General features: G+C 39.3%; 4 protein-coding genes across 5 annotated transcripts; all 4 read right to left on the bottom strand.

Annotated features, from left to right (window-relative positions):
- Nucleotides 1-733: 733 nt before the first annotated feature.
- LOC116246197 (inhibitor of trypsin and hageman factor-like) lies at nt 734-1,621 on the bottom strand. Its single transcript, XM_031617936.2, has 2 exons — nt 1,372-1,621; nt 734-1,025 (listed from the first exon to the last, which is right to left on the bottom strand). Exons 1-2 carry the CDS (start codon nt 1,466-1,468, stop codon nt 829-831), a joined length of 294 nt encoding a protein of 97 aa, XP_031473796.1. The 5' UTR covers nt 1,469-1,621; the 3' UTR covers nt 734-828.
- A 1,918-nt stretch (nt 1,622-3,539) lies between these two features.
- Nucleotides 3,540-4,716, bottom strand: LOC116266112 (inhibitor of trypsin and hageman factor-like). Of its 2 annotated transcripts, XR_007574777.1 has the most exons (3): nt 4,526-4,716; nt 4,297-4,429; nt 3,804-3,942 (listed from the first exon to the last, which is right to left on the bottom strand). XR_007574777.1 is itself a non-coding variant. In XM_031647210.2 (2 exons), exons 1-2 carry the CDS (start codon nt 4,391-4,393, stop codon nt 3,746-3,748), a joined length of 294 nt encoding a protein of 97 aa, XP_031503070.1. In that variant the 5' UTR covers nt 4,394-4,429; the 3' UTR covers nt 3,540-3,745. The 2 variants fall into 2 exon arrangements, 1 of the variants encoding a protein (XP_031503070.1); XM_031647210.2 differs by lacking the exon at nt 4,526-4,716 and having other exon boundaries at nt 3,540-3,942.
- A 7,991-nt stretch (nt 4,717-12,707) lies between these two features.
- LOC116245813 (glu S.griseus protease inhibitor-like) lies at nt 12,708-13,977 on the bottom strand. Its single transcript, XM_031617381.2, has 2 exons — nt 13,780-13,977; nt 12,708-13,048 (listed from the first exon to the last, which is right to left on the bottom strand). The coding sequence occupies exons 1-2, from the start codon at nt 13,886-13,888 to the stop codon at nt 12,852-12,854; spliced, it is 306 nt and encodes a 101-aa protein (XP_031473241.1). The 5' UTR covers nt 13,889-13,977; the 3' UTR covers nt 12,708-12,851.
- Nucleotides 13,978-14,467: 490 nt separating this feature from the next.
- LOC116245812 (DEAD-box ATP-dependent RNA helicase 18) lies at nt 14,468-21,235 on the bottom strand. The gene is made up of 11 exons (XM_031617380.2): nt 20,892-21,235; nt 20,119-20,355; nt 19,462-19,716; nt 18,852-18,931; nt 18,602-18,707; nt 18,271-18,384; nt 17,204-17,302; nt 16,924-17,013; nt 15,668-15,774; nt 15,456-15,599; nt 14,468-15,364 (listed from the first exon to the last, which is right to left on the bottom strand). The coding sequence occupies exons 1-11, from the start codon at nt 21,165-21,167 to the stop codon at nt 14,872-14,874; spliced, it is 2,001 nt and encodes a 666-aa protein (XP_031473240.1). The 5' UTR covers nt 21,168-21,235; the 3' UTR covers nt 14,468-14,871.
- Nucleotides 21,236-21,897: the final 662 nt, after the last annotated feature.

The raw sequence follows: 21,897 nt of genomic DNA, 5'->3' as shown, positions 1-21,897 counted from the left end.
GGCACCGAAGGGCTCTTCTCCTGGTAGCTAAGAGAGCTCAGGAAGTAGTTGAAAACTGGATTAATGCACAACACGGTCTGAGTCAAGCCATTTCTACATGGACAGTGAATTCCGTAGTTGATCAGAAGCCGGTTATATGTGCGTTTCCCTCTGCGCCAAAAAAAAAAATGCACATTGAATCGTCACCCTCGAATTCACTTTACATTTTTTTCCGAGCACATTTGCTGAATGCAGCTCCGACCATCTAGAGTGTGTCTCCTCATTTCAAGATTTTTTCAGACCACCCTCCGCCAATTAGTAATCCCACTTAATTTATTAATCTCTGTTGAAAATCAAAACGAATTAATCTCTGTTTACTAAGCTTAATTGATCAATATGCATGAACGGTTAATTAATGATGAAAGAGCGCGCCTTGTCAATTTGATAGCAGTTGCAGCTTTGCATCTGCATCCGTTCAGATCTGAATCCAGAACTGAACCCGACGAGAAATATCTGAGCAACGTTGCATGAAAATGTTGGATCTTAAGCCATGAAATCATGAGGGCGCAGATTAATTTCACAGGACTGAAACCTCGTCCGATTAAGTTGCGGCACTTGATCATGAAATCCCACTGCCTTGAGGTAATAAATTAAAAAGTAAAAGAAAAACTATAAATTTTGCCAGCAAGAATCTTAAGATTATAATCAATAATATTGCCAGTGTGTAGGCTTATTTCTCATATTTAGCATCAAGCTTTATTATTACATTGCAAGAGACTTAATTACCAGTACAACGGGCTCACTTATTTTAACTATAAGCACATCTTGAGAGGAAGAGTAAAGAGTGATCTACCCCAGTCTCTGAACAAGGTAAATCTTGCCGTGTGTGTTAACCCAGACAAACACCCGTCGGCAGTCAAAATTCTGGATTACAGAGGATCCTTCTTGGACGGTGAAGACAAAGTTCACACGGTGGTTCTCAGCTTTTATGATGGCTTCTGCAGTCGATCCATCCTTGCCTACCAGCTCCGGCCATGCACTCTTCCCTACAAAACCCATCAATTCAATTCAAAGAAGAACACAGTTGGTTGGTCATAACAGTAACTAGAATAGTTCATAGTTGCCAACACGTCTTCGCTCTGCCGCAACTTTGGACATGATATTGCAGACGAGGAAGATGCAAGTAAATGTCACGTTCGAAGCGATGCAGTACTCTAATATGCTCACTGTTCTTCTATCTTAGGAAACATAAGAGCAACGAATTCATGATGGTTTGTTAGTGTGCATGTTAAGTTTTTTGGGAGAAGACCAGAAGGCCCAAACAGTTGGTTTTCTTCTGTAGGCCGACCGGCTGAAGGAAATAAGTTTTCAAGAGAGAGAGAGTCTACATACCTTTGCAGGTGGCGGCTTGGGCAATGGAAGAGGCAGAAAGGAGGAAGAAGAAGAGCAGGGCAGTCCCCATGACTCGGGCTTGGATTGTGGTTGCCATCGCTTTCACTCTCCCTGTCTCTGTGGGCGATCGGAACTACAGCAATGGAGTTGAGGGGTTTCGATTCAACAACAGGCAATGTGGCAATGGAGTGGTGCGTTGGTTGATTTATAGATGGAGGGCAGCTGAGTCCCTGGCAACCAGCCACCGCCTTGCTGCAACATTGACCGTACCTCATCCTCCATGTTTGAATGCTCTTTTGAGAGAGAGAGATATGAATTTTGAGATTTCCTCTACGTTCACACCGGCGAAGGCCTCCAACCTCTCTGTCATGTGGGTCGCTCCATACTTGGCCTCCCGCACCTCCCTGTCGCCGCCCCCACAATTTTATCTTCAATGTGACGCTTTTGTTTTTTTCATTATAAATCTCTCTCTCTCTCTCTCAATGTGACGCCCCCACAATTCCGTTTTTTTCAATGTGGCGCATTTGGATGGAGCACAACAACATGGTCTTCAGGGGCACCTTCTCTTCACCAGATTTTGTGGCTCGTCTTGTGCAAAGAGATATCCAGTTCGCCATTCGGTTAAAGCGCCGCCGCCTGACTGTGGTTGGGTGACTGTGCCGTTTCGCCTTTCCTCTTTTCTCTTATTTTTCTGTGCATTGTATTGTATATTTGTTCCTCTGCTTGTGTTTTTTGCGTAATTTTGTTCTTTGCGGATTGTTTTTGTAATTAAAGACCTCTTGTCCCCAAATTTTGTTTTATATTTCCATTTTATCGGCTCTCTCACATCATCCTGGCATCCCCTCAAATTTGTCCGTTAACTTTATCTCCAGACCTATGGATCAGAGGTGAACCTTTCTTTTTTTTTTCTTTTCATTTAAATGTTATGACTTTCATTATAAAGTCTTGACTTGTTCTGGATGTGACCGTCCTTAAAGTTATGACTTGTTTTAAATGTCACATTCTTAAGAGCTTAACTTTTTCTCTCTTATATATATATATATATCAAGGATAGAGCTTAAATATATAAATCTGAGTAAATGTCATGGTCTTGGTTACCTTCTATACAAATTATTACAAGATAAGAGTTACAACGACGTTGAACAGAATCAACTCACTTGAGTTACAACGACGTTGAACACCGGATTGAAAGGGAAAGCTTAATCACCTTACCTTGTTGCAGAAGCGCCGGACCAGAAACTTTATTAAGGTCAAATAGATTACTTCTAAAGGAAACGTAATCCTTAGACCATTTTGGCAATGTGACATTTGACGAAGAAAGAAAACATCATATTCTCACAATTAAACAATTACGCCTGGACATCAGGCTGGCCGATACTCGAAACATGGGATGGGGTTCGGTCCACTTAAATTAAAAAATATATTTTTAATATAAAATATTATATAAATATAATTAATTATAATAAAATATTGTAATTAGATATAAAAATTAATTACATAAATATTAAAAAAATTATGAAGTCCACCCGAGTCAGCCTGGTGTCTTTTTTCCAGGCCCGAGCCCTACTCGCGCTGGGTATCGGGTCCATGCTTTCTTGTAAAATATGAGTAGCATTATGCCAACATCTTGCATGTGAACCATGTAATGTATAAACATGAACAACAAATTAACAGCACGAGTTCATTTTTGAGCGAAAACAAAGCATATAGATCCAAACGTAATATATTTGTTTAATAAATAGCCTGACCTTGTTTTATAACGATGAAAATAACAACTTGAGCTTAGAACGTTAACCGAATCGGTATTTGACTCAACTTGATTTCTGTATGAAATCAGCAAAATATCGTGTATATAATGGCAGGTTCTGGATTCATCCAGGAATTCATGGAGGAACTTGACATAAAAGTAAAAGTGGACATTGGGCCACGACTTATGGGTAGTCAGAAACCTGACTTGTAATTTGCGGCCTTGTCAATTTTGTTTTCCTGAGATCAGATTCGAAACCAACCATCTTAATTGATCACCGTGAATCCGATCGTTCTAGAGGACTGTAATCTGTAGTTGGGCAACTTGAATCTGTATCTGGATTGAAAGTTAACCCACAGGACTCCATTATCGTCCCATTTCATTTAAGTTGCTGCTCTTGATCATGAAATTCCATTGCCTTCAGGTAAGGAATGAAAAAGGAAAAAGGAAAACTACAAACTTTGCCAGCAAGAACAAGATTGTACTTCATCATATTGGCAATATGTAGGCTTATTTCTCATTAGCATCGAGCTTTATTATATTACATTGCAAGAGCCTTAATTACTAGTACAGGAGGCTGACATATTTGACAATAAGCAGATCCTGAGAGCAAGGCTAACGGGTGATCTATCCGAGTCTCGGAACAAGGTAAATCTTGCCGTTGGGCTTAATCCAGACAAACACTCGTCGACAGTCGAAATTCTTCCTTACAGTAGAGCCTTCTGTGACGGGGAAGACAAAGTTCACACGAGGGTTCTCCGCTTTGATGATGGCTTCCGCAGTCGACCCATCCTTGCCCACCAGCTCCGGCCATGCGCTCTTCCCTACAAAACCCATCAATTCAATTCAAAGAAGAAGTTGATCATAATAGTGACTTAAATAATTCATAGTTGCCAATACGTCTCTCTCTCTACTGCAACTTTGGACATGATCTTGCAGACGACGAAGATGCAACTATGAATTCATGAATAGTTCATAAATGTCACATTCGAAGCGATGCGGTATTCTAATATGCTCACTGTTCTCTCCTAAGAAACTTAAAGAGCAAAGAATTCATGATGGTTTCTTAAAGTGCAGATTAAGTTTTTTAGACAAGTCCAAAAGGCCCAAACTGTTGGTTTTCTTCTGTAGGCCGACCGGCTGAAGAAAATAAGGTTGCAAGAGAGAGAGTACAATACCTTTGCAGGTGGCGGCCTGGGCAATGGAAGTGGCAGAAAGGAGGAAGAAGAAGAGCAGGGCAATCCCCATGACTCGGGTTTGGATTGTGGCTGCCATCGCTTTCTCTTTCCCTGTCTCTGTGGGCGATCGGAGCTACAACAATGGAGTTGGGGGTTTCGATTCAACTACAGGCAATGCAGCAATGGAGTGGTGGGTTGGTTGATTTATAGATGGAGGGCAGCTGAGTACCTGGCAAGCAGCTCCCCGCCTTGCTGCAATATTGACTGTACATCAGCCTCCGTGTTTGAATGTTACTGAGGGAGAGAGAGAGATGAACCTTGAGATTTCCTCTCCCTTCACAGCGGCGAAGGCACTAACCACTCTGTCACGTTGGCCGCCGCCCTACTCTGCCTCCATACCTCCCTGTCTTGTCGGCCGCCTCTGAACTTTTCCCTCAACCTTATCTCCAAACTTATTGATAAGTGATGAACCTTTTTCGTTTTTTCCCTTTCATTTCATTATAAAGTTGTTAGTTGTTCTAAATGTGACAGTATCATTTGGAGAATTTAGTTGTTTACTTTACTTTTTAAGTGGATTAGTTGCTATACGAACGGGGTTGTATATTGCATCACCCATTTTATATGGTCTGGTTGATTTCTAGTAACTTATGGAGTAATGGTAGTCTGTCTTTGCAACAGTTAAGTCTTAGATGTAAGTGTTCTTCTTTTCAACATTTTGTTGGATTTAATGTCTCAATGCTACTCTCTCTCTCTCTCCACCGACATTGTGTACTTGGACCTTCGCTAGAAATTTATTCTCTCTCTTTTTGTCTCTCTCCACCAACAGTATGTACTTGGTCGTTGGCTAGAAATTTATTATTTGGTCCAAAGCATATTTGTAAATCTAAAAGGTGGAGACATTTCCGCCAAAGCATATTCTTAAAATCTAAATGGTGGAGACGTCTCTAGAAGGTCTGGCTGTTTGGACTTTGGTTGTGGATTTGGACTGTTAGAAATGATATTTTTTTTTTTGGAATGCAGCATGCAATCATTCAATACTTGAATACATGGTTTTCACTGATGTTTATTTCATCATAAGGGATAACCACTTATCATGATTTGATGAATGTGTTGCTGCCTTATAGTGTCTCCACTTGAGTTGGTGGTATCTTTATACACTTTTTGTACATTGGTTTCATTTAATTCAGTTCGTTTCATATCTCTCTCTCTCTTTCTCTCTCTCTCTCTATATATATATATGTCTAAGGAACTCAGATCATTCATGTTTTGTTTGAACCATGACATGTTAAATATGAACCCACAGGGGCATAGCATAAATGGTTGGCTTGAGCGTTGTGCTGTTAATGTGTCATCAACTCGATTCTCATGGATGCTTATGGATGCTTGACTCATTTAGACATCAAACTATATGACATGCACAACAATCGAGTGGAAGAGTGTATCGTAAGTCCACCCAAGTCTTGAAACAACTCTAGATAAAGCAGGAGAAAGGGGAATGGAGAGAGGACTTTGGCCTCTCGCTGGGATAGTGGGATTCCCTCTTGCTCACCCAAAATATGAACCACATCTATTGTGCCAACCATTTACTTTCTGTGATAGTTTGTGTCATTATGAACAAAAAATACCGAGATTTAATCTTGTCAATGAAACAGAAAAGACAGATCCACATATATCTATATTTCGTTAACATTTTTTTTTTTTTTTTGTAACGGTGAAATATTATTGAAGTCAATAACAACTTGAATCTTAAATTAAACATTAACTGATTTAGGATTGGGCTCAATTTGTTTCAGATTTAAAAGTAAAATGTTGGGTATCAGCACGGCATCATGTGGCCGGATCCATTCAGGAACTTGTTTTAGAAGGCATCCACTTATTCTTCATGATAGAAACTCACAGTGGTTAATTTAGTATTTCCTCCCACCTCCTCCTTTTTTTTCAGTCTTCACAGGGACTTGCTAGATAGGACTTTGGCAATGGTGGAGCAAAGATTTTTTTAGCTAAGGGGCACTGGAGTCGCCTGCGAGGGCAGTCGTCCACATCCAGGGGCAGAGTGAGAAATTTTTCAGGAGGCGAACTGAATTAAAGTTTTTAAATTTTGACTAGAACCGAAATATCGTTCTTCAAAATTTTTATATAAAACAAATGAATATTTTTAAAATTTATATGTAATTTTTTTTAAAAAAAATTGAGGTGAAACCACAGCCCATACGGGCCCTAACTTGACTCCGCCCAAGTCCACATCAGCCCTCATGTATCTCAACTGGACTTAGGTGTTTTCCTTTCCTAATTCAGCACCTCTTCTTTATGCTTTTATTTTTCTTGACAATAATTTGCAGGTTGCTGTCATCCTTTCATCATGGGACATGTGACAATGTTCAATCTTCTTTTTCTTTTTTTCTTTTTTAATTTCCTTTTTCCCTGAACTGGGATCTCAACTATATCTTAATTCAGATAATATCATTTCTTAAGAAGATCAGCACCTTCAATCAATAATTCTTTTTCTTTGCTTCAATTATTGTCCTCCTTTGTTAATTATTTGTTTCTGCTAAATTTTATTGATTTTCTGATTTTGCTGATCTAATAAAGCATAATCATGCCACTAAGGCTCATTTATTCATTAAGTATTAGCGTTATATTATTACATAAAACCCAGTTTCAAGCTAATTTATGAGCGCCGGATTCAATGAAAAAGCTGAAGACATTCGGGTGCAAGACCACCTTAGATTCTCTGTCCTTATTAAGTGCAAACCCAGCATCATGCTCTCTCTCTCTCTCTCTCTCTCTCTCTCTCTCTCTACATTGGCTGACAGAAGGGGAGGCTAGCAGGGGCCATGGTACCCCCTCACATTTTGGAGAAGGCATTTATGCTTATTCCAAGTGCTGCCAAGCGCTACCTAAGTGTGAAGTACCTAGGCAAGCAAGATGAGGCTCTACTTTGAAAGGGGTTACAGTTGGATTTGAAGCCATTGACCAGCTGCCTGCATGTTAAGGCCTTCTCTGAACTTCATAAATCCTTGGTTGTGCACTTAAATCTTCTTTAGAAGGAAGATGCCATGAGAAATCAACATATAAGTATCTTATTTGTTTCCTCAGTAGATATTGGACGTCGACATATATGGAAGGATCTCTTCAACTTAGCCACCAATCTTATCCTATATATGGTGCATGAATCAAAATTAATGTATAATAAGGCAATAAACCTGCAAAAAGAAAATGGATTGATTGTTTCACATCCACAATTGCTTCATTTGGTTCAATTTCCTTCTTTGTGAAGGTACCTCTAGTTTCTAGATTGACCCCATTTCTCTACTATAAATTGGATCACAATCGGCCTTCTTTACCCAACAAAGTTTCCTCTTCATGCTTTTGTGATTTAGGTAGAATGCTAGTTAAGTATTTCTCTTTGTCCCACTCTTTCTTTTGTTTTCTTTGCTTGACTAATGCTTCTCTGACACCTTACCTCCCAATGAAAATTCTAAACTCCAACGCTCATAGCCATATACCTTATGCATTTAAATCAAACAAAATCTGCAAGCTAAATCATGTTATGGCATCAATATTTTCATCCATCAACACCCACCATCTAAATTCACATATTTTGCCACATTGTCATCTTTTTACTAAAAGGACACTTGTTCAATTTATTGATTAGAACGACCATCACTCTTTGTGCTCACATTCAAGAATGTTGCAGTGGACGGATTCTGCATTAGCAGTTGCAGCGTCCATGACTCTGCTCCCCTGTTGACTAATGGTGAAAAGTTAGCACATGTTTGGGTTGCTAACTCTGAGAACCAATGCCCTGGACAGTGCGCCTGGCCATTCCACCAGCCTCTGTATGGGCTGCAGACCAGGCTGCTGGTGGCGCCAAAATGGTGATGTGGGTGTCGACTGAATGATCATCAACATTGCTAGCATGTTGCCTGGTATCGCCACCAATCCCTACAAGAGCGCCAACATCCAAGGAATGACTAGTGTTTCTCTAGAGGCAGCATCGGCCTGTGCAGGGATACACGGAAAGAACACTTATCCAAGCTTATGCGGGGTAGTTGTCGTATATCTCTACACAGGCCGGCATTGCCTCTAGAGGAACAATAGTTGTCCCTTGGAAGTGGCCGCTTTTGTAGGGGTTTGTGACGATGTCAGCCAACATGCTAGCAATGTTGATGATCATTCCGTCGACACCCACATCACCATTTTGGCGCCACCAGCAGCCTGGTCTGCAGCCCATACAGAGGCTGGTGGAACAGCCCGGCGCATTGTTTAGGGCATTGGTTCTCAGAGCTACCAGTGAGCACAAGTGTGATGCCGTTAATGGTGGCGGCCTTGGCAGCCAGCTTCCCTGTTTGTGCCCTTTTGAGTGTGTTGTCCGTTGAATACTTGTCATCTAAGCCCCGTTTGATGATAGGAAAGTGTTTATCGTGATAAATTTACTATGAAAAAGAATGCTGGAAAAAAATAAAGGATGAAAATTTTCCCTCTTCCAATTTGAGGCCCTGTTTAATGACATAGTAGTTTTTTACATGGTAAAATTAACTGTGTTTGATGCACATGATAGTTTTTTACAAGGTAAAATTAACTGTTTTTTGTGCACATGGTACAATACATGAATGACTTTTTTTCCTGACCGTTAGAAGTTGTTTTTTTCGTTCTCCTTCCATTTCACGTGAATACAAATTGAAAGATGATCTTTAAAAACAACAAACTACAGAGGTTTAAACCTAAGCAAGAAGCATCCAATACGTAAAAAAATGAAGCTACAACACCTCTTCCATTAAAACATGAAACCAAATGCAATCCAATCCAGTTAAACAACAATCTAAGATATCTGTTAACTAAAAGAAGAAACAAGAGAATGGTCGTGACTTGATCTTGCAACACACAGTTTATGCATTTATCAACATCGACTGCATCTAAGTACTGGACATACAAAAACAAGTAACATGATTTCATACCATCCACAAATAATTGCAGTAGTCCATGACCTCCACGAGTTCAGTGTAGTTGACCAACTACAAATTAGAACCATAGCATACTTAAACCACCGTTTACAATCCAACATAAGTAAATTTCAACTGAAGTACTTGCTATTTTAATACCCATCTCAAAATGCACATCTAAATTTTATACGGTTGCAATAATTTAAATAGGATCCCAGTGTCTACTTGAACACTTATTTTTATTTGAATTCACATATTTCCGAGCTATTAGGAATCGGATCCACCAAGCCGTTCTAGACAACTATAAAAGTTACACATTGTTGGCAGCTGCCAAACATTCTTTTTCTTTCATCAACTTTCCAGCTTCTTCCTCCATTAAGTCGTTCGGAGTCATTACACATTGAATATCGACCCGCTGATCTTCTTCTACCTGATAGTCTTTTAAGTTTAACCCTGATTTTAGAGATGTAAAATGACTGAGGCTCTACTCGAACTTGTTTGTGAAAACTTCACCTGAGGTCGACTCGTTTAATACAGGAGTTGAGCTCGAGATCGAGTTAAAATCAAGTTATAAATGAGTTTGAGTTTGAGTTACAAGGAAAATGCCATGAGAAATCAACATATAAGTATCTTATTTGTTTCCTCTATAGATATTGGACGTGGACATATATGGAAGGATCTCTTCAACTTAGCTACCAATCTAATCCTATATATGGTGCATGAATCAAAATTAATGTATAATAAGGCAATAAACCTGCAAAAAGAAAATGGATTGATTGTTTCACATCCACAATTGCTTCATTTGGTTCAATTTCCTTCCTTGTGAAGGTATCTCTAGTTTCTAGACTGACCCCATTTCTCTACTATAAATTGGATCAGAATCGGCCTTCTTTAACCAACAAAGTTTCCTCTCCTTGCTTTTGTGATTTAGCTAGAATGCTAGTTAAAGTATTTCTCTTCGTCCCACTCTTTCCTTTGTTTTCTTTGCTTGACGAATGCTTCTCTAATAGCTGTTCTCCCAATGAAAATACTAACTCCAATGCTCACAGACAAATGCCTTACTACCATGCATTCAAATTAAACAAAATCTGCAAGCTAAATCATGATATGACATCAATATTTTGCATCGCTCAAGGTCCATCATCCAAATAGGCATGGTATGCCACATTGTCATCTTTTTACTGAAAGGACACTATTTTAATTTATTGATTAAAACGACATCACTCGCATCCAAGGATGTTGCAGTGGAGGGATTCTGCATTAGCGGTTGCAGCCTCCATGACTCTGCCCTCCTGTTGACTAACGGTGAAAAGTTAGCACATGTTTGGGTTGCTAACTCTGAGAACCAATTCCCTGGACAGTGCGCCTGGCCATTCCACTAGCCTCTGCATGGGCTGCAGACCAGGCTGCTGGTGGCGCCAAAATGGTGATGTGGGTGTCGACGGAATGATCATCAACATTGCTAGCATGTTGCCTGGTATGGACACCAATCCCTACAAGAGCGCCTACTTTCAAGGAATGACTAGTGCTTCGCTAGAGGCAGCATCGGCCTGTGCAGGGATACACGGCAAGAACGCTTATCCAAGCTTATGCGGTTGTCGTATATTTCTACACAGGCCGGCATTGCCTCTAGAGGAACAGTAGGTGTCCCTTGGAAGTGGCCACTCTTGTAGGGGTTGGTGACGATGTCAGCCAACATGCTAGCAATGTTGATGATCATGCCGTCGACACCCACATCACCATTTTGGTGCCACCAGCAGCCTGGTCTGCAGCCCATACAGAGCCTGGTGGAACGGCCAGGTACACTGTCCAGGGCATTGGCTCTCAAGTTACCAACCCAAACATGTTCTATTTTTAATGTATTATTGTATCATATAGATGAAGTAAGGTGTCTAAAGGGCAATTTTTAATGTATTTTCATATATATATATATATATATATATATATATATATATATATATATATATATATATATATATATATATATATATATATATATATATAGATGAAGTAATCATACAGTTTTTCGAATTCCTTCTGTCAGATATCCAATTCAAATCTGATATATTGACATCCTTAATTCTCATAGCCCTTGCAAGCCCCCTTTGCCAATGCCGTTCTCAACCTGCTGCTGCATGGTGAAGAGGAGGACGAGCGAGATAGCGTGCCACGAAACGGAACAAGCAAGATCAGTTCATGCCTCAAGTGGTCCAACATATTCTTAATAGTAATCGAATCCGGATTGCATGTACAAATCTGTGTCTAAGGCAGAACCATTTGCACGCGGATGTCGGTTAATCAGATCTGCTTGACCCAAATTTAGTTTCAAAATCTAATCTCAGTCCGAACTCAAGTCCAATCTTGAGTAAATTGAATTTTGCAGTCTCGGCAATCTGGTTTTCCGACCAGAGACAAAATCAATGATCTTGATCACCATTAAAGCTTAAAACTGATAGCTGAACCCAGATCAAGTTGAGATCAAGGCTTAAGAAACGATGGCCATATAGGTGAAATCCAACCCAGAGATAAGCACCAAGAGGAGTTGCGTGCACACCACCTCGGTACACGCAACGATTATGCACAAAAGGGGTTGGGGGTATTTTTGAATTTTTTTAATAAAATAATGAACATTTTAAACATTTCAACCTTTTTCACAATTTTTTTATTCCATCAAAAGTTTCTTTTTTTTTTAGTTCAATAAGAGTATTTTGGTCATTATGTGTTTGTGCACATAACTAGCTTCGGATCAAGTTGCATCCTTGCATATGTGCACGTTCAGATCTGAACCCTAAACCCAACAAAGACCTCACAATATGTTTAGGGATGTCAATATATCAGATTTGAACCAGATATCCGATCGAACCAATTTGAAAAGATTGGATATGAAGAACAATTTAATATCCGATCAAGAAATTGGATCGGATTCGGATTTAATAAATGGCATCCGATCAGATTTGGATTTGGATTCAAATTTGGATATACATAAATATCTGATCGGATTTAGACAAATATCATGTATCTAATGCTATTAAATTTTGAAAATGGGCAAAATCTGGTTCAAAATTTGGATTCAGATTCGGATATAAATATAAAAATTGGATTCGGATCGGATTCTGATTGTAAAATCGGATTTTAGATTTGGATTCGGATATGACTTTTCTTTATTCAAATTTGAATCCGAATATGTGAATATCTGAAAAAGAAGATATGATTAACGATATATCTGATATGAATTCAATCCATTAACATTATGCGTGAAAATGAAATTGGACAGTAAGCCAATTGAACTCTTGATTTAAATTCAAAAAACTAGATTTAGTCTGTACTCAAACCCATATCCACTTAAGCATGTTGGCTTCCTTCGTTTTAACTTCCCTAAGTGCTCGTCTTGTTAAAATTTCAATGCTTTCGCGTATTAAATTAAAGGAAGAAAGGAACTCATAAAAAGATTGCCAGCAAGAATAAGATTATAATCATGCCAATATGTAGGCTTATTTTTCATTAATAAACATCTTGTTGTACTGTTGCATTATAAAAGCCTTATTTCTACTACACGTGGCTGATTTATTTAGCAATAAGCAGACTTTGGGAGGAAGGTCAATGCATGGTGCTTTACCCGATTTTCGGGGTAAGGTAGATGGTGTTGTTGGGCTTAACCCAGACGAAGACCCGGTCACAGCGGAAGTCTTGAATAACGAAAGAGCCTTCCGGCACTATGTCGACAATCTTCACATATGGATTCTCGGCTTTGATGATGGCTTCGGCCGTCGATCCATCCCTGCCCACCAGCTCCGGCCATGAATTCTTCCCTACAAAATCGATCAATTCAAAGAAGAACGCAGTTGGTCATAGCAAGAACTGTCAGTCTATGTACATATAGTTGCCAATAGTCTCCGCTTTAGTGCAACTTTAGAAACAAACCCGGATCTTGATCACGCATGATACAGAATCTGATCAACGTAGCAATATGCAACTCTAATATTCAGTTCATAAACGTAGAAGGCTTGCAGTCTGATATACTGGCTGTTTTGTGGCTCTGTGGCGATGTGATATGTTACGTGCTGACAGATTTAAGAGCAAAGAACTCAATATGGTTTCCTAAGGACATGCTAAAATTTAGAGCTAAAAAGCCTCAAACTGTTGGTTTGGGACCTGCTCCATGGACCAACTAGAGTGAGAAACAAAAAGAAATGATGCACCATTTGGAGAATTTGGCTCTTTACGTTTTGGTGGGTCATCTGGAACTCTAGAAATGACATTATTTATAGAAATGAGGCGGTTTCAGTTGAACGGATGGCTTCCTCCATTTTGTATGACGTTTGGTTAATTTCCCGTAACCTATGGGGAACTACTGGTACCTTCAACCTCATACACGAATTGAGAGCTGATTTGTAGATGTAATCTTTTTCAAGTTCAACTTTTTGTTGGACTTATGTTAATGTTATTGTTAATGTTATTTTCCTTTCTCTCTTGAGTAGCCACAAACGGAAGGAAATAAGAGAGAGAGAGAGAGAGAGAGAGAGAGAGAGAGAGTATCTACCTTTGCAGCCTTCGGCCATGGAGGAGGCAGAAAGGAGGAAGACGAGTAGGGCAACCACCATGACCTGGGTACATGATGTTCTAACCTTCCCTTGGATTGTTGTCGCCATGTCTCTCTCGCTCTATCTCTCTCTCTCTCTCTCTCTGGGCTGATTCAACTATATATGGGCAATATGGAGTTGGGGACTCAACTATATGAAGCTATACAGTATGCATGCAATGGAGAGGTGGGCTGGGAGATTTATGAATCGAGGGCTGAGGCGGTGGTAGGTAACCCCACCTTGCTGGAATATTGACCGTGCGTACGCCTCCATGCTTGAATCTTGGAGAGACGGATAGAGAGAGTTGAACCCTTCAGTTCCTTTCCCATTTGTTCACACAGGTCAAAGAATCCACGTCATCTCTGCCAAGATATGGACAAGAGTTGAACTCGTTTTTCTATTCTTCTAATGCTCAATAGGGGAGATGAGAATGAATAGCGTAGGTGGTTGGGAAGGAGGCACGTATCGAGACGTTCGATTTGATTTTCGTGGGCACCATCATCTTGAGTCTTGTGCTCTTTTCCTGATGGCATTGAGAGCGAGGCTGAGGAGTGTTATTTCAGTGACATTGAGATGGGGTTGTTGATCATTCTCTATCTAATATATATATATATATATATATATATATATATATATATCCTTGGGACAGATGCAGAAAACCCGATCTTTTCATATATTGAAACGCATGGTTGCGGGCAACGAGTTATACAAACGGACGTGGGTTTCCTGGAAAATATGCCCGTTAGCATCTCAAATAAACACGGCTCAGTAACTGAATAAAAGAGCATAGTTGGGATCGGGCAATAGGTTTTCCCACAAATAAAGCTCTCGAAGTAGAGTCAAAATTGTAGCCCACCAAGCAAGGCCCAAACTAAATGTTCTATGGTTACAACAGCACCAGAACATTCGTTTCAGGACTGCCAATTCATTTCAGTGCTCCGCCAGACTTCTTTGTTGCTGTTGGAACAACATGAGAAGATAATTTCCTGTTGTGTCATTTGATAGCAGTACTGAACTTGTGCACAACTGTGTCTACCGACTTGCTGTCGTGTTCACTTTTTCTGCCTCTGAGCCTTGCCCTTTTTGCCATGCCTATGGCTACCACCCAACTTGCTCCGCCTTAGATCTTGGCTTTCCTTTCTGCTAGATGCCATACTTGAGATTTTAGTAGCTCCTTTGTGCTGCTTGCTATTTTTTCCCGTCCTTCTCACTGCTTTTGTGGACTCACTCATCTCCGGGTTGCTAATTTGAGACTCCTCTAACTCTGATTCCCCACTTAAGCAATCACCAAGTCCCATCAGTTTTGAAAACTCACTTTCACTGATTTTTCCCTTCTTCAGCTTCTTTAGTAAACGATATTCTCTTTCCAATTCATCTTCGTCTTGCATACTCTGCACAGCCCGCCGCTGCCTACCTGTTTTCTTCCTTGTAACTGTCTTGCTTGTGTCAACATTTGTCTTTGGTTTGTCAGGTTTTGGCTCCAAATGTTCCAGTTCTTGTTTCCGTAACATTTTCTTCTTGCGTTGCTTCTCACGAGCTTTGTCTCTGAATTAGATACATGAATAAGATTTGTGAAGACAAAATGAACACCCTGGTAGGGTTCCTTTTGGGTTATGGTTGAAAATATGAAACTTACTTGTACTTTATCTCTGACAAGTTGATGTTCTCCACAGGGATAAAACCATCGGTTGACAAGTTATGATGCTTCAACTCTGCCATTGAAGGAAGCTGCAATAAGCCATAACCCATTCCTAGCTTCCCTATCTCCAGCTCTTTCCACCTAAATTATTTGAAATATAAGTAGAAAGAATCAAACCAATACAACAGAAAGGGGGTAAAATGACTAACCTGAAAATATATGAACACTGATGTTCTTTATACGCACGAATATATGATACAAATGCCTTCAGTCCCTTTTCCATAACATCACGGTCTTTTCTTGCAGCTTCACGTATCTGCATGAATAAGGCTATTAGTTTGCTCAAGCGAATCAGATAGCGTTGGAGTTTCTCAAAGTCAAATCCATCACTTGTTTTGCACAAAAAATGTACATCTTCCAACTCAGTTCCTTACCAAAAAGACGCTTCTTCCAACAACCAGAATTTGAATCCATTTGATGTCAACAGCATATGAATTGAAAACCTACTTCCGACTTCTTTAATATGTTGCTTACAATTGCCATTTTCAGGTTGTCCAGTAATGAAAAAACATGTTTTGATTTTAGGCAGTTATTACTTAATGAAGAAAATCACCATTAAAAAGGAGCTGGATTCAGATTGTGCGCCTCTCCCAAAGGCACATACTTCACCACCAGGAAACTTTGCTTTACTAATGTAATGAATATTCTACATAAGGACACTTCGGAATCTATGTAAGCATCATCAACCTAATAGGGATATTCAAGCTCAGTTTATGCATAAAATAAGCTTGCACGTCTGTTCTTACTTGATAAGCAAATGAACCTGAGCCAAGCTCAAGTTAGGACTACTTGTTATGTATAGAAAGTTTCACTAGATCCCAAGAATGCCGCACCATATCAGGATTAAAACGTAATTTTTTCAGCAAAAAGAAATATCTTTGGGAAATTAGCATTCTATTCAAATTGACTCTCTTATATCCTTTGAAAGACATCCTAACCCCCTGAAGGAACCAGTGGAATAAATTTGCAGCTCAGCAAAAAATGCAGAAATTCCAATGGAAACTAGCAATTAAGAATGATTATTGTGAAGCTAAACAATATTCATTAGTAATTGGACATTCTTCCAGGATGTCACCTAATGTTCCAGACTTCCAAATAATAATGAATACTCATAATAAATCTTTACTTTCCAAGACAATCGGAAATAACATAAAATCTCACAACATAATCAGCATATGCAACAGAAGCCAAAAAAATGGAAAGGCTGTTGCATGAGGAAGTTTATCTTTTCTAATAAATGGAAAAGGGTTTAATCTTCCTCGAACTCGGACAAAGAATGGATTTGAAAAGTTGGAATTAGACCTCATCTCGTAATGATTTGAAGATATTCACCATATAAATGCTTCAAGAATCAAACTAATTGTTGGACACGTAGAAAATTTTCAATAAGTAACTAATAAATTACCTGAGGAACTACATCTAAAGCAGCAGCAGAACACTTCCTTTCTTCAAGAGGAACTCTTCTTATACGTAGAAAATCAACATACGCTTCCTCCTTTAAATGCAGAAATAAGATAATTAGATGGATAAATAGTAGAAAGACAGTATACATCCATTGAGCACATCTTCTCCTGGTAATAATCTCTGTATCCTATTGCCACAGGAGCTGTAGAGTTTGCAAGAGAATTTTTTGGACAACAATCATTGCTTGATACGAATTATTGAATTTTCTACCAATAAACTACCTTGGGCAGTAGGAATACGATAGCACTTCCTGGTCTACCCATGCGTGCAGTCCGACCAACACGGTGCACAAACATATTTGGATCTTGAGGCGGGTCATACTGCAAAGTACAGAGACAAGCAGCAAGCCAATAATAAACAGATTAGAATCATTAGATAATCATGAAACCAGGCATAGACACCAAAACTACATGTACACCAGAACTCCAAAAGACAACTTTAAATAGAGTTCATGCATATTGTCATCCAAAGGACTAACTCCTAACCAACTTTGTACACATCACACCAAAAAAAAAGACAAAACAGCCACAAGCAAGTCCATTGCGTTTAGCATTACAAAAAATTAGTAAAAACAAACGACCTCAAATTCCAGGTGATTTTTATCACATGTAACTAGCAATTAGAAAACAAGAAATAACTTCTGCACCAGAACTCCATAAAATGTATGAAAGATCATTCTACCCAGAAGCTAATCTTCAACACTCCTCCTTTCACATGTTCATTTGAAAACTTGATTAAATAATAGCTGTTTGTGATCTATGTGCCCCATATATGCATACAACTATCATGGTTTGAAGTATTGGAAAAGCTAAAGCACATCCGCAAAGCATTTTTCCCCCCCTAAATTAGCTACTTTTACACACTGTAGCCAAATAAAAGGTCCTTTATCTTCATGAAGCACACCAGCAATGTCTCTGATGGGGCAAGTAAAATGCTAAGCTACATGGACTCCAGAAAACAGCTGCACACCCAAGTGGACAGGACCTGGGTGCAGATGTGGGTATAGATGCAGCTCAGATGCGGCAACAACAATTTGCTTTCTTTTTCATTGAATCATTGATAGAGTCATAGCTTGCTAATTATAAATTTGTTGTTTGTAGTCAATTTACATATCTCATATATACACATACATAACTATATGACGGTAAAAATGACATGATATGTCTGAACAGGTTATACCTCTTTGAGAATTTCATAAAATGTGTATGTTCTTTCTGAACATTAGTTTCTGAAAGCAAACATGATGCAACACAGCAAAAGGAAAGATAAAAGTTTAAATGCAGCATACCTGGATTATCCAATCAACCCCTGGAATGTCAAGCCCTCGTGCTGCAACATCAGTACATAACAGGATACCACTTGACAATTCCATGAAAGAAGCTAAAGCTTTCTCTCTAGCAGTCTGCATGAAATTTCAACTTTATTTTAGCACCTAAAAGACATCCACTAGTAAATTAAGGTTGCAACATCCAGTAATGGCTCTGATGGTACCAACTCAAATTAACTGTATGAGTCTATGACAAATAAAATGATGGAATATGATGATCCCAGGATCAGTGTACCCCACAATGCACATTTGTCCTGCATACTTATCTATTCATTTATTTATTTATTTTTACCTGCTTCATTTTTCCATGGAGTGGAACAATATAACAACCTTTAAGAAGTCCAAGCTGAGGTAAGACAACTCCCCAGTAATCAACACAAGCACAGGTCATGAAATAGCTGCCAACAACAGAGCAAGAAATGGGATAAGTGGAAATTCAGGCCAATGCGCCCAAAAGAAAATCAAGAAATAATGCTTGTCACCTTTTAAGGTACTAACCATGAAATGCCTGATATAATAAAAATATTGAAAAAGAGACTTACACTATGACTTTCTTTTGTTTATTATTGTACAGAAAATCAACAAGATGTGATGGCTTCACCTCTGCTCCACATTCGAGATACTACATATCGAGGTAATAAGGAAATTAGAAATTGAGGAACAGTTTTTTAAGAATATGTTTGCTTTGATATATGTAAAATGGAAAAGGAACTCAGATGTCCTTTTTTATCCAAGACCTAACATAATCTATCTCCACATTCTGGCTGCAAGATGACACAGTATATAATATAATATAACAGGAGCAAGAAGCAAAAATAGGGGAAGCCTATACATAGAAATAGTCATCATCACTCTATTCTAAGAAGCACACTTTCAATACCTTATAGCTGGTACCTAATCACCTATCAGAACAGAAGGCACCAGACCGCTCTCACTGCTTTTAATGGATATACAAGTCAACGCATGCTTATCCATTTCTAGCTTTTTTTCTTTGTATGTCATTCTTTATTTTACTGAAACGAGATTTTTTCTTCTGTACAAGTAAAATGTGATGACCCCTTTTCTTCTCCAGATGCATTTTCTGGAGGACGAAGACCCACAACAAAGTACTAAATCTATCAGATTAGATTAATTACATGCAATTTTTAGTACCTCAATATGGAGCCCCAATGGTGTCTTGGAAGAGGATCTTTCTGCCATAGAGTCAGCTGGTAACTGGGCATCAGTTCTAACTTCAACCTTCGTAGGGTTTCTCAATCCTGCTCTGGATAGCTCTTCAACAGCCTCCGTTTGAGTGGCAGAGAAAAGACCAGTTCTTCGTTGCTTTGGTAAACGAGTTATTATGGAAGAGATTTGCTTTTGGAAACCCATATCTAGAAGTCTATCTGCCTCATCAAGAATCAAAACCTGCTTCCCACGATGGTGTAAGGAAATTAAGAGACATATTGTGCAATACAAACTGCTCAATACCTTTTCTTCATAATACTGTAAGAAAGTCTCTCATTCCGACAATACAAACTGTTCTGGTAGACTTCCTTTCTTTTTCTCGCATAGAATAAAAGTCAGAAAAAGTATTCATGTACAAGAACCAGAAAGTCGTAGAATAACTCTATTTATAGAAACGTCTTGAAAGCTCAACATAGTGCCCAAAGAACAAACCCATCACTTGCTAGCAAATTCTCATATGACTTATTTATGTAATGTTTATCAAGTACAATGCAGTGCAGATGAAGGAATCCTAGACTTAACTGTAAAGATTCATGGCTCAGATGATTAAGTTCTGCAGGAAACGTGGGGAGATGAACATACCTCCAAGCTTCTAAAGTCCAAGCTTTCCACGCGTTCCATTATGTCGTATAGCCTTCCAGGAGTGCCTATGAGAAGATTCGCACCTTCCTCCTCTATTTTCTTTAAATCAACTTTTATATCCAACCCTCCAACAAGAAGCATGGTTTTAAAATTAGGGACAGTCGAAGTAAATGGCTGCGCGACATGGTATATCTGAGTGGACAATTCTCTTGTTGGTGAAATAATGATTCCTGAAACCTGAGTGTGTTATCATTAGTACCTAATTCCATTTTAAACGAAAACAATAGAATTGCGTAGAAAGAAACAGAAACTATCTTAGTAGCACAGTGATGAAATAAGAACTATGAATACTGACTACTGAGAATAACATTGAAATGCAGTTCAATAATGTCCTGAATGATATGTAATCAGTCTCTAGAGTTTATCACTTCGCCATGGTCCTCTGAGACAACCAAACTCTGCATCAGGATGCACTCACTAAAGCAGAACTACTAATAAACTTGAGAACTGAACTCTACAGCGTATCACAGTGTTTCCCAATTTTTCTGAATCATAGGTGCTTATCGACGGCTCCTAGAGAGAGAGAGAGAGAGAGAGAGAGAGAGAGAGAGAGACCAATCACCGAACTCAATCACAAATGCAGAAAGCCAACAATAATAACAGAAATTGAGCCGTTAACTAAAACCTCCACTACAGAGAAAAGATTGAATGCCCATAGAACATTGTTCACAGAACTAGCAAAGATGAAATCAAGCGGGTGGTGGACCACCAACCTGGTGGGGCTTCAGGGGTTGCTGGGCAGTGGCTCGGCGGACGATCTCGACGAGTGGGACGACGAAAGCGAGGGTCTTCCCGGAACCGGTAGCGGCATCGACGCAAACGTCCTTGAACGAGCAGAGCAAGGGGATAGTAGCGACCTGAACGGGGGTACAAAATTCGAACCCCTCCTCTTCCAGAACTCCAAGAACCTGATCAGAAAGTTGGGGCCGAAGCTCAGAGAACCTAACCCTCGTTAGCCCCTGGACTGCTGCAGCAGCAGTGGCGGCCATGGTCCCTCTCTCCCTCCCTTCCTGGCACGCTCTTGCGGCGGGTCGACTGGAGTTAGAGGCTAATCTCACATATTTTAAAAGATCGTATATTTCTAATATCCGTCTATTGTAATACAAATCTTATGGGCGGCATTTCGGCGTATCGTTCGTTTTTGCCCTGTTTTTTCGCAAAACCACTGTAAAAACGTTCAATCTATTCAACAATTCATGGTAACTGGATACTTTGGAGGTACGGCACGCGAATATGTTCAGATTGGTGCTCGAACCTCTTAATGGGCGTGGATCTTAGAACTTAAGGCCGTTTGGCTTTATCTTAGATCTTTAAAAATTGAGATAAATCAAGTTAAGATTACACCTCTCCCTCCAATCCAATGCACTCCCTCCAATCCAATGCAATCCTGCTGGGGAAATTCTGCTGTGGATATTACCATATTATATTATTGAAGAGCTATGAACAAAAGATACAAAAGAGTGGAAGGAATGTACACAGAAAGAACACACAAGTATCACTTATGGTAAAGAGCTAAGCAACGAGTTCAAATTTCATCCACAAGAAGAGGGGTCCCAATAAAAAATAACATTAGATTGCAAGGAGTAAAACAAAATGATACTCAGCTCCTTAGAAGGGTTACGATAACAAAAATTGAGATGCGACTTCAACCTGCATATGTTGTCTGGTTGAAGTTGAGTTTGACCACAAATCACTTGCCACATACTTTAATCAATTGCA

This window comes from Nymphaea colorata, chromosome 1, assembly GCF_008831285.2.
Source record: "Nymphaea colorata isolate Beijing-Zhang1983 chromosome 1, ASM883128v2, whole genome shotgun sequence".
In the NCBI taxonomy this organism is placed as follows: domain Eukaryota; kingdom Viridiplantae; phylum Streptophyta; class Magnoliopsida; order Nymphaeales; family Nymphaeaceae; genus Nymphaea; species Nymphaea colorata.
The sequence above is the reverse complement of the archived record's forward strand: the minus strand, read 5'-3'. Positions and strand labels throughout refer to the sequence as shown.

Excerpts from the sequence above, each read along its gene's own strand:
- LOC116266112 (XM_031647210.2), bottom strand. The coding sequence starts at position 4,393 with ATGGCAGCCACAATCCAAACCCGAGTCATGGGGATTGCCCTGCTCTTC. Across the intron at positions 3,943-4,296 it reads CCAGGCCGCCACCTGCAAAG|GGAAGAGCGCATGGCCGGAG; the intron begins GTATTGTACTCT and ends TGGGTTTTGTAG.
- LOC116246197 (XM_031617936.2), bottom strand. The coding sequence starts at position 1,468 with ATGGCAACCACAATCCAAGCCCGAGTCATGGGGACTGCCCTGCTCTTC. Across the intron at positions 1,026-1,371 it reads CCAAGCCGCCACCTGCAAAG|GGAAGAGTGCATGGCCGGAG; the intron begins GTATGTAGACTC and ends TGGGTTTTGTAG.
- LOC116245812 (XM_031617380.2), bottom strand. The coding sequence starts at position 21,167 with ATGGCCGCCACTGCTGCTGCAGCAGTCCAGGGGCTAACGAGGGTTAGG. Across the intron at positions 17,014-17,203 it reads TCGTATTCCTACTGCCCAAG|GAGGAAGCGTATGTTGATTT; the intron begins GTAGTTTATTGG and ends CTGCATTTAAAG. Across the intron at positions 15,600-15,667 it reads CAGTGTTCATATATTTTCAG|GTGGAAAGAGCTGGAGATAG; the intron begins GTTAGTCATTTT and ends CAAATAATTTAG.
- LOC116245813 (XM_031617381.2), bottom strand. The coding sequence starts at position 13,888 with ATGGCGACAACAATCCAAGGGAAGGTTAGAACATCATGTACCCAGGTC. Across the intron at positions 13,049-13,779 it reads CATGGCCGAAGGCTGCAAAG|GGAAGAATTCATGGCCGGAG; the intron begins GTAGATACTCTC and ends TCGATTTTGTAG.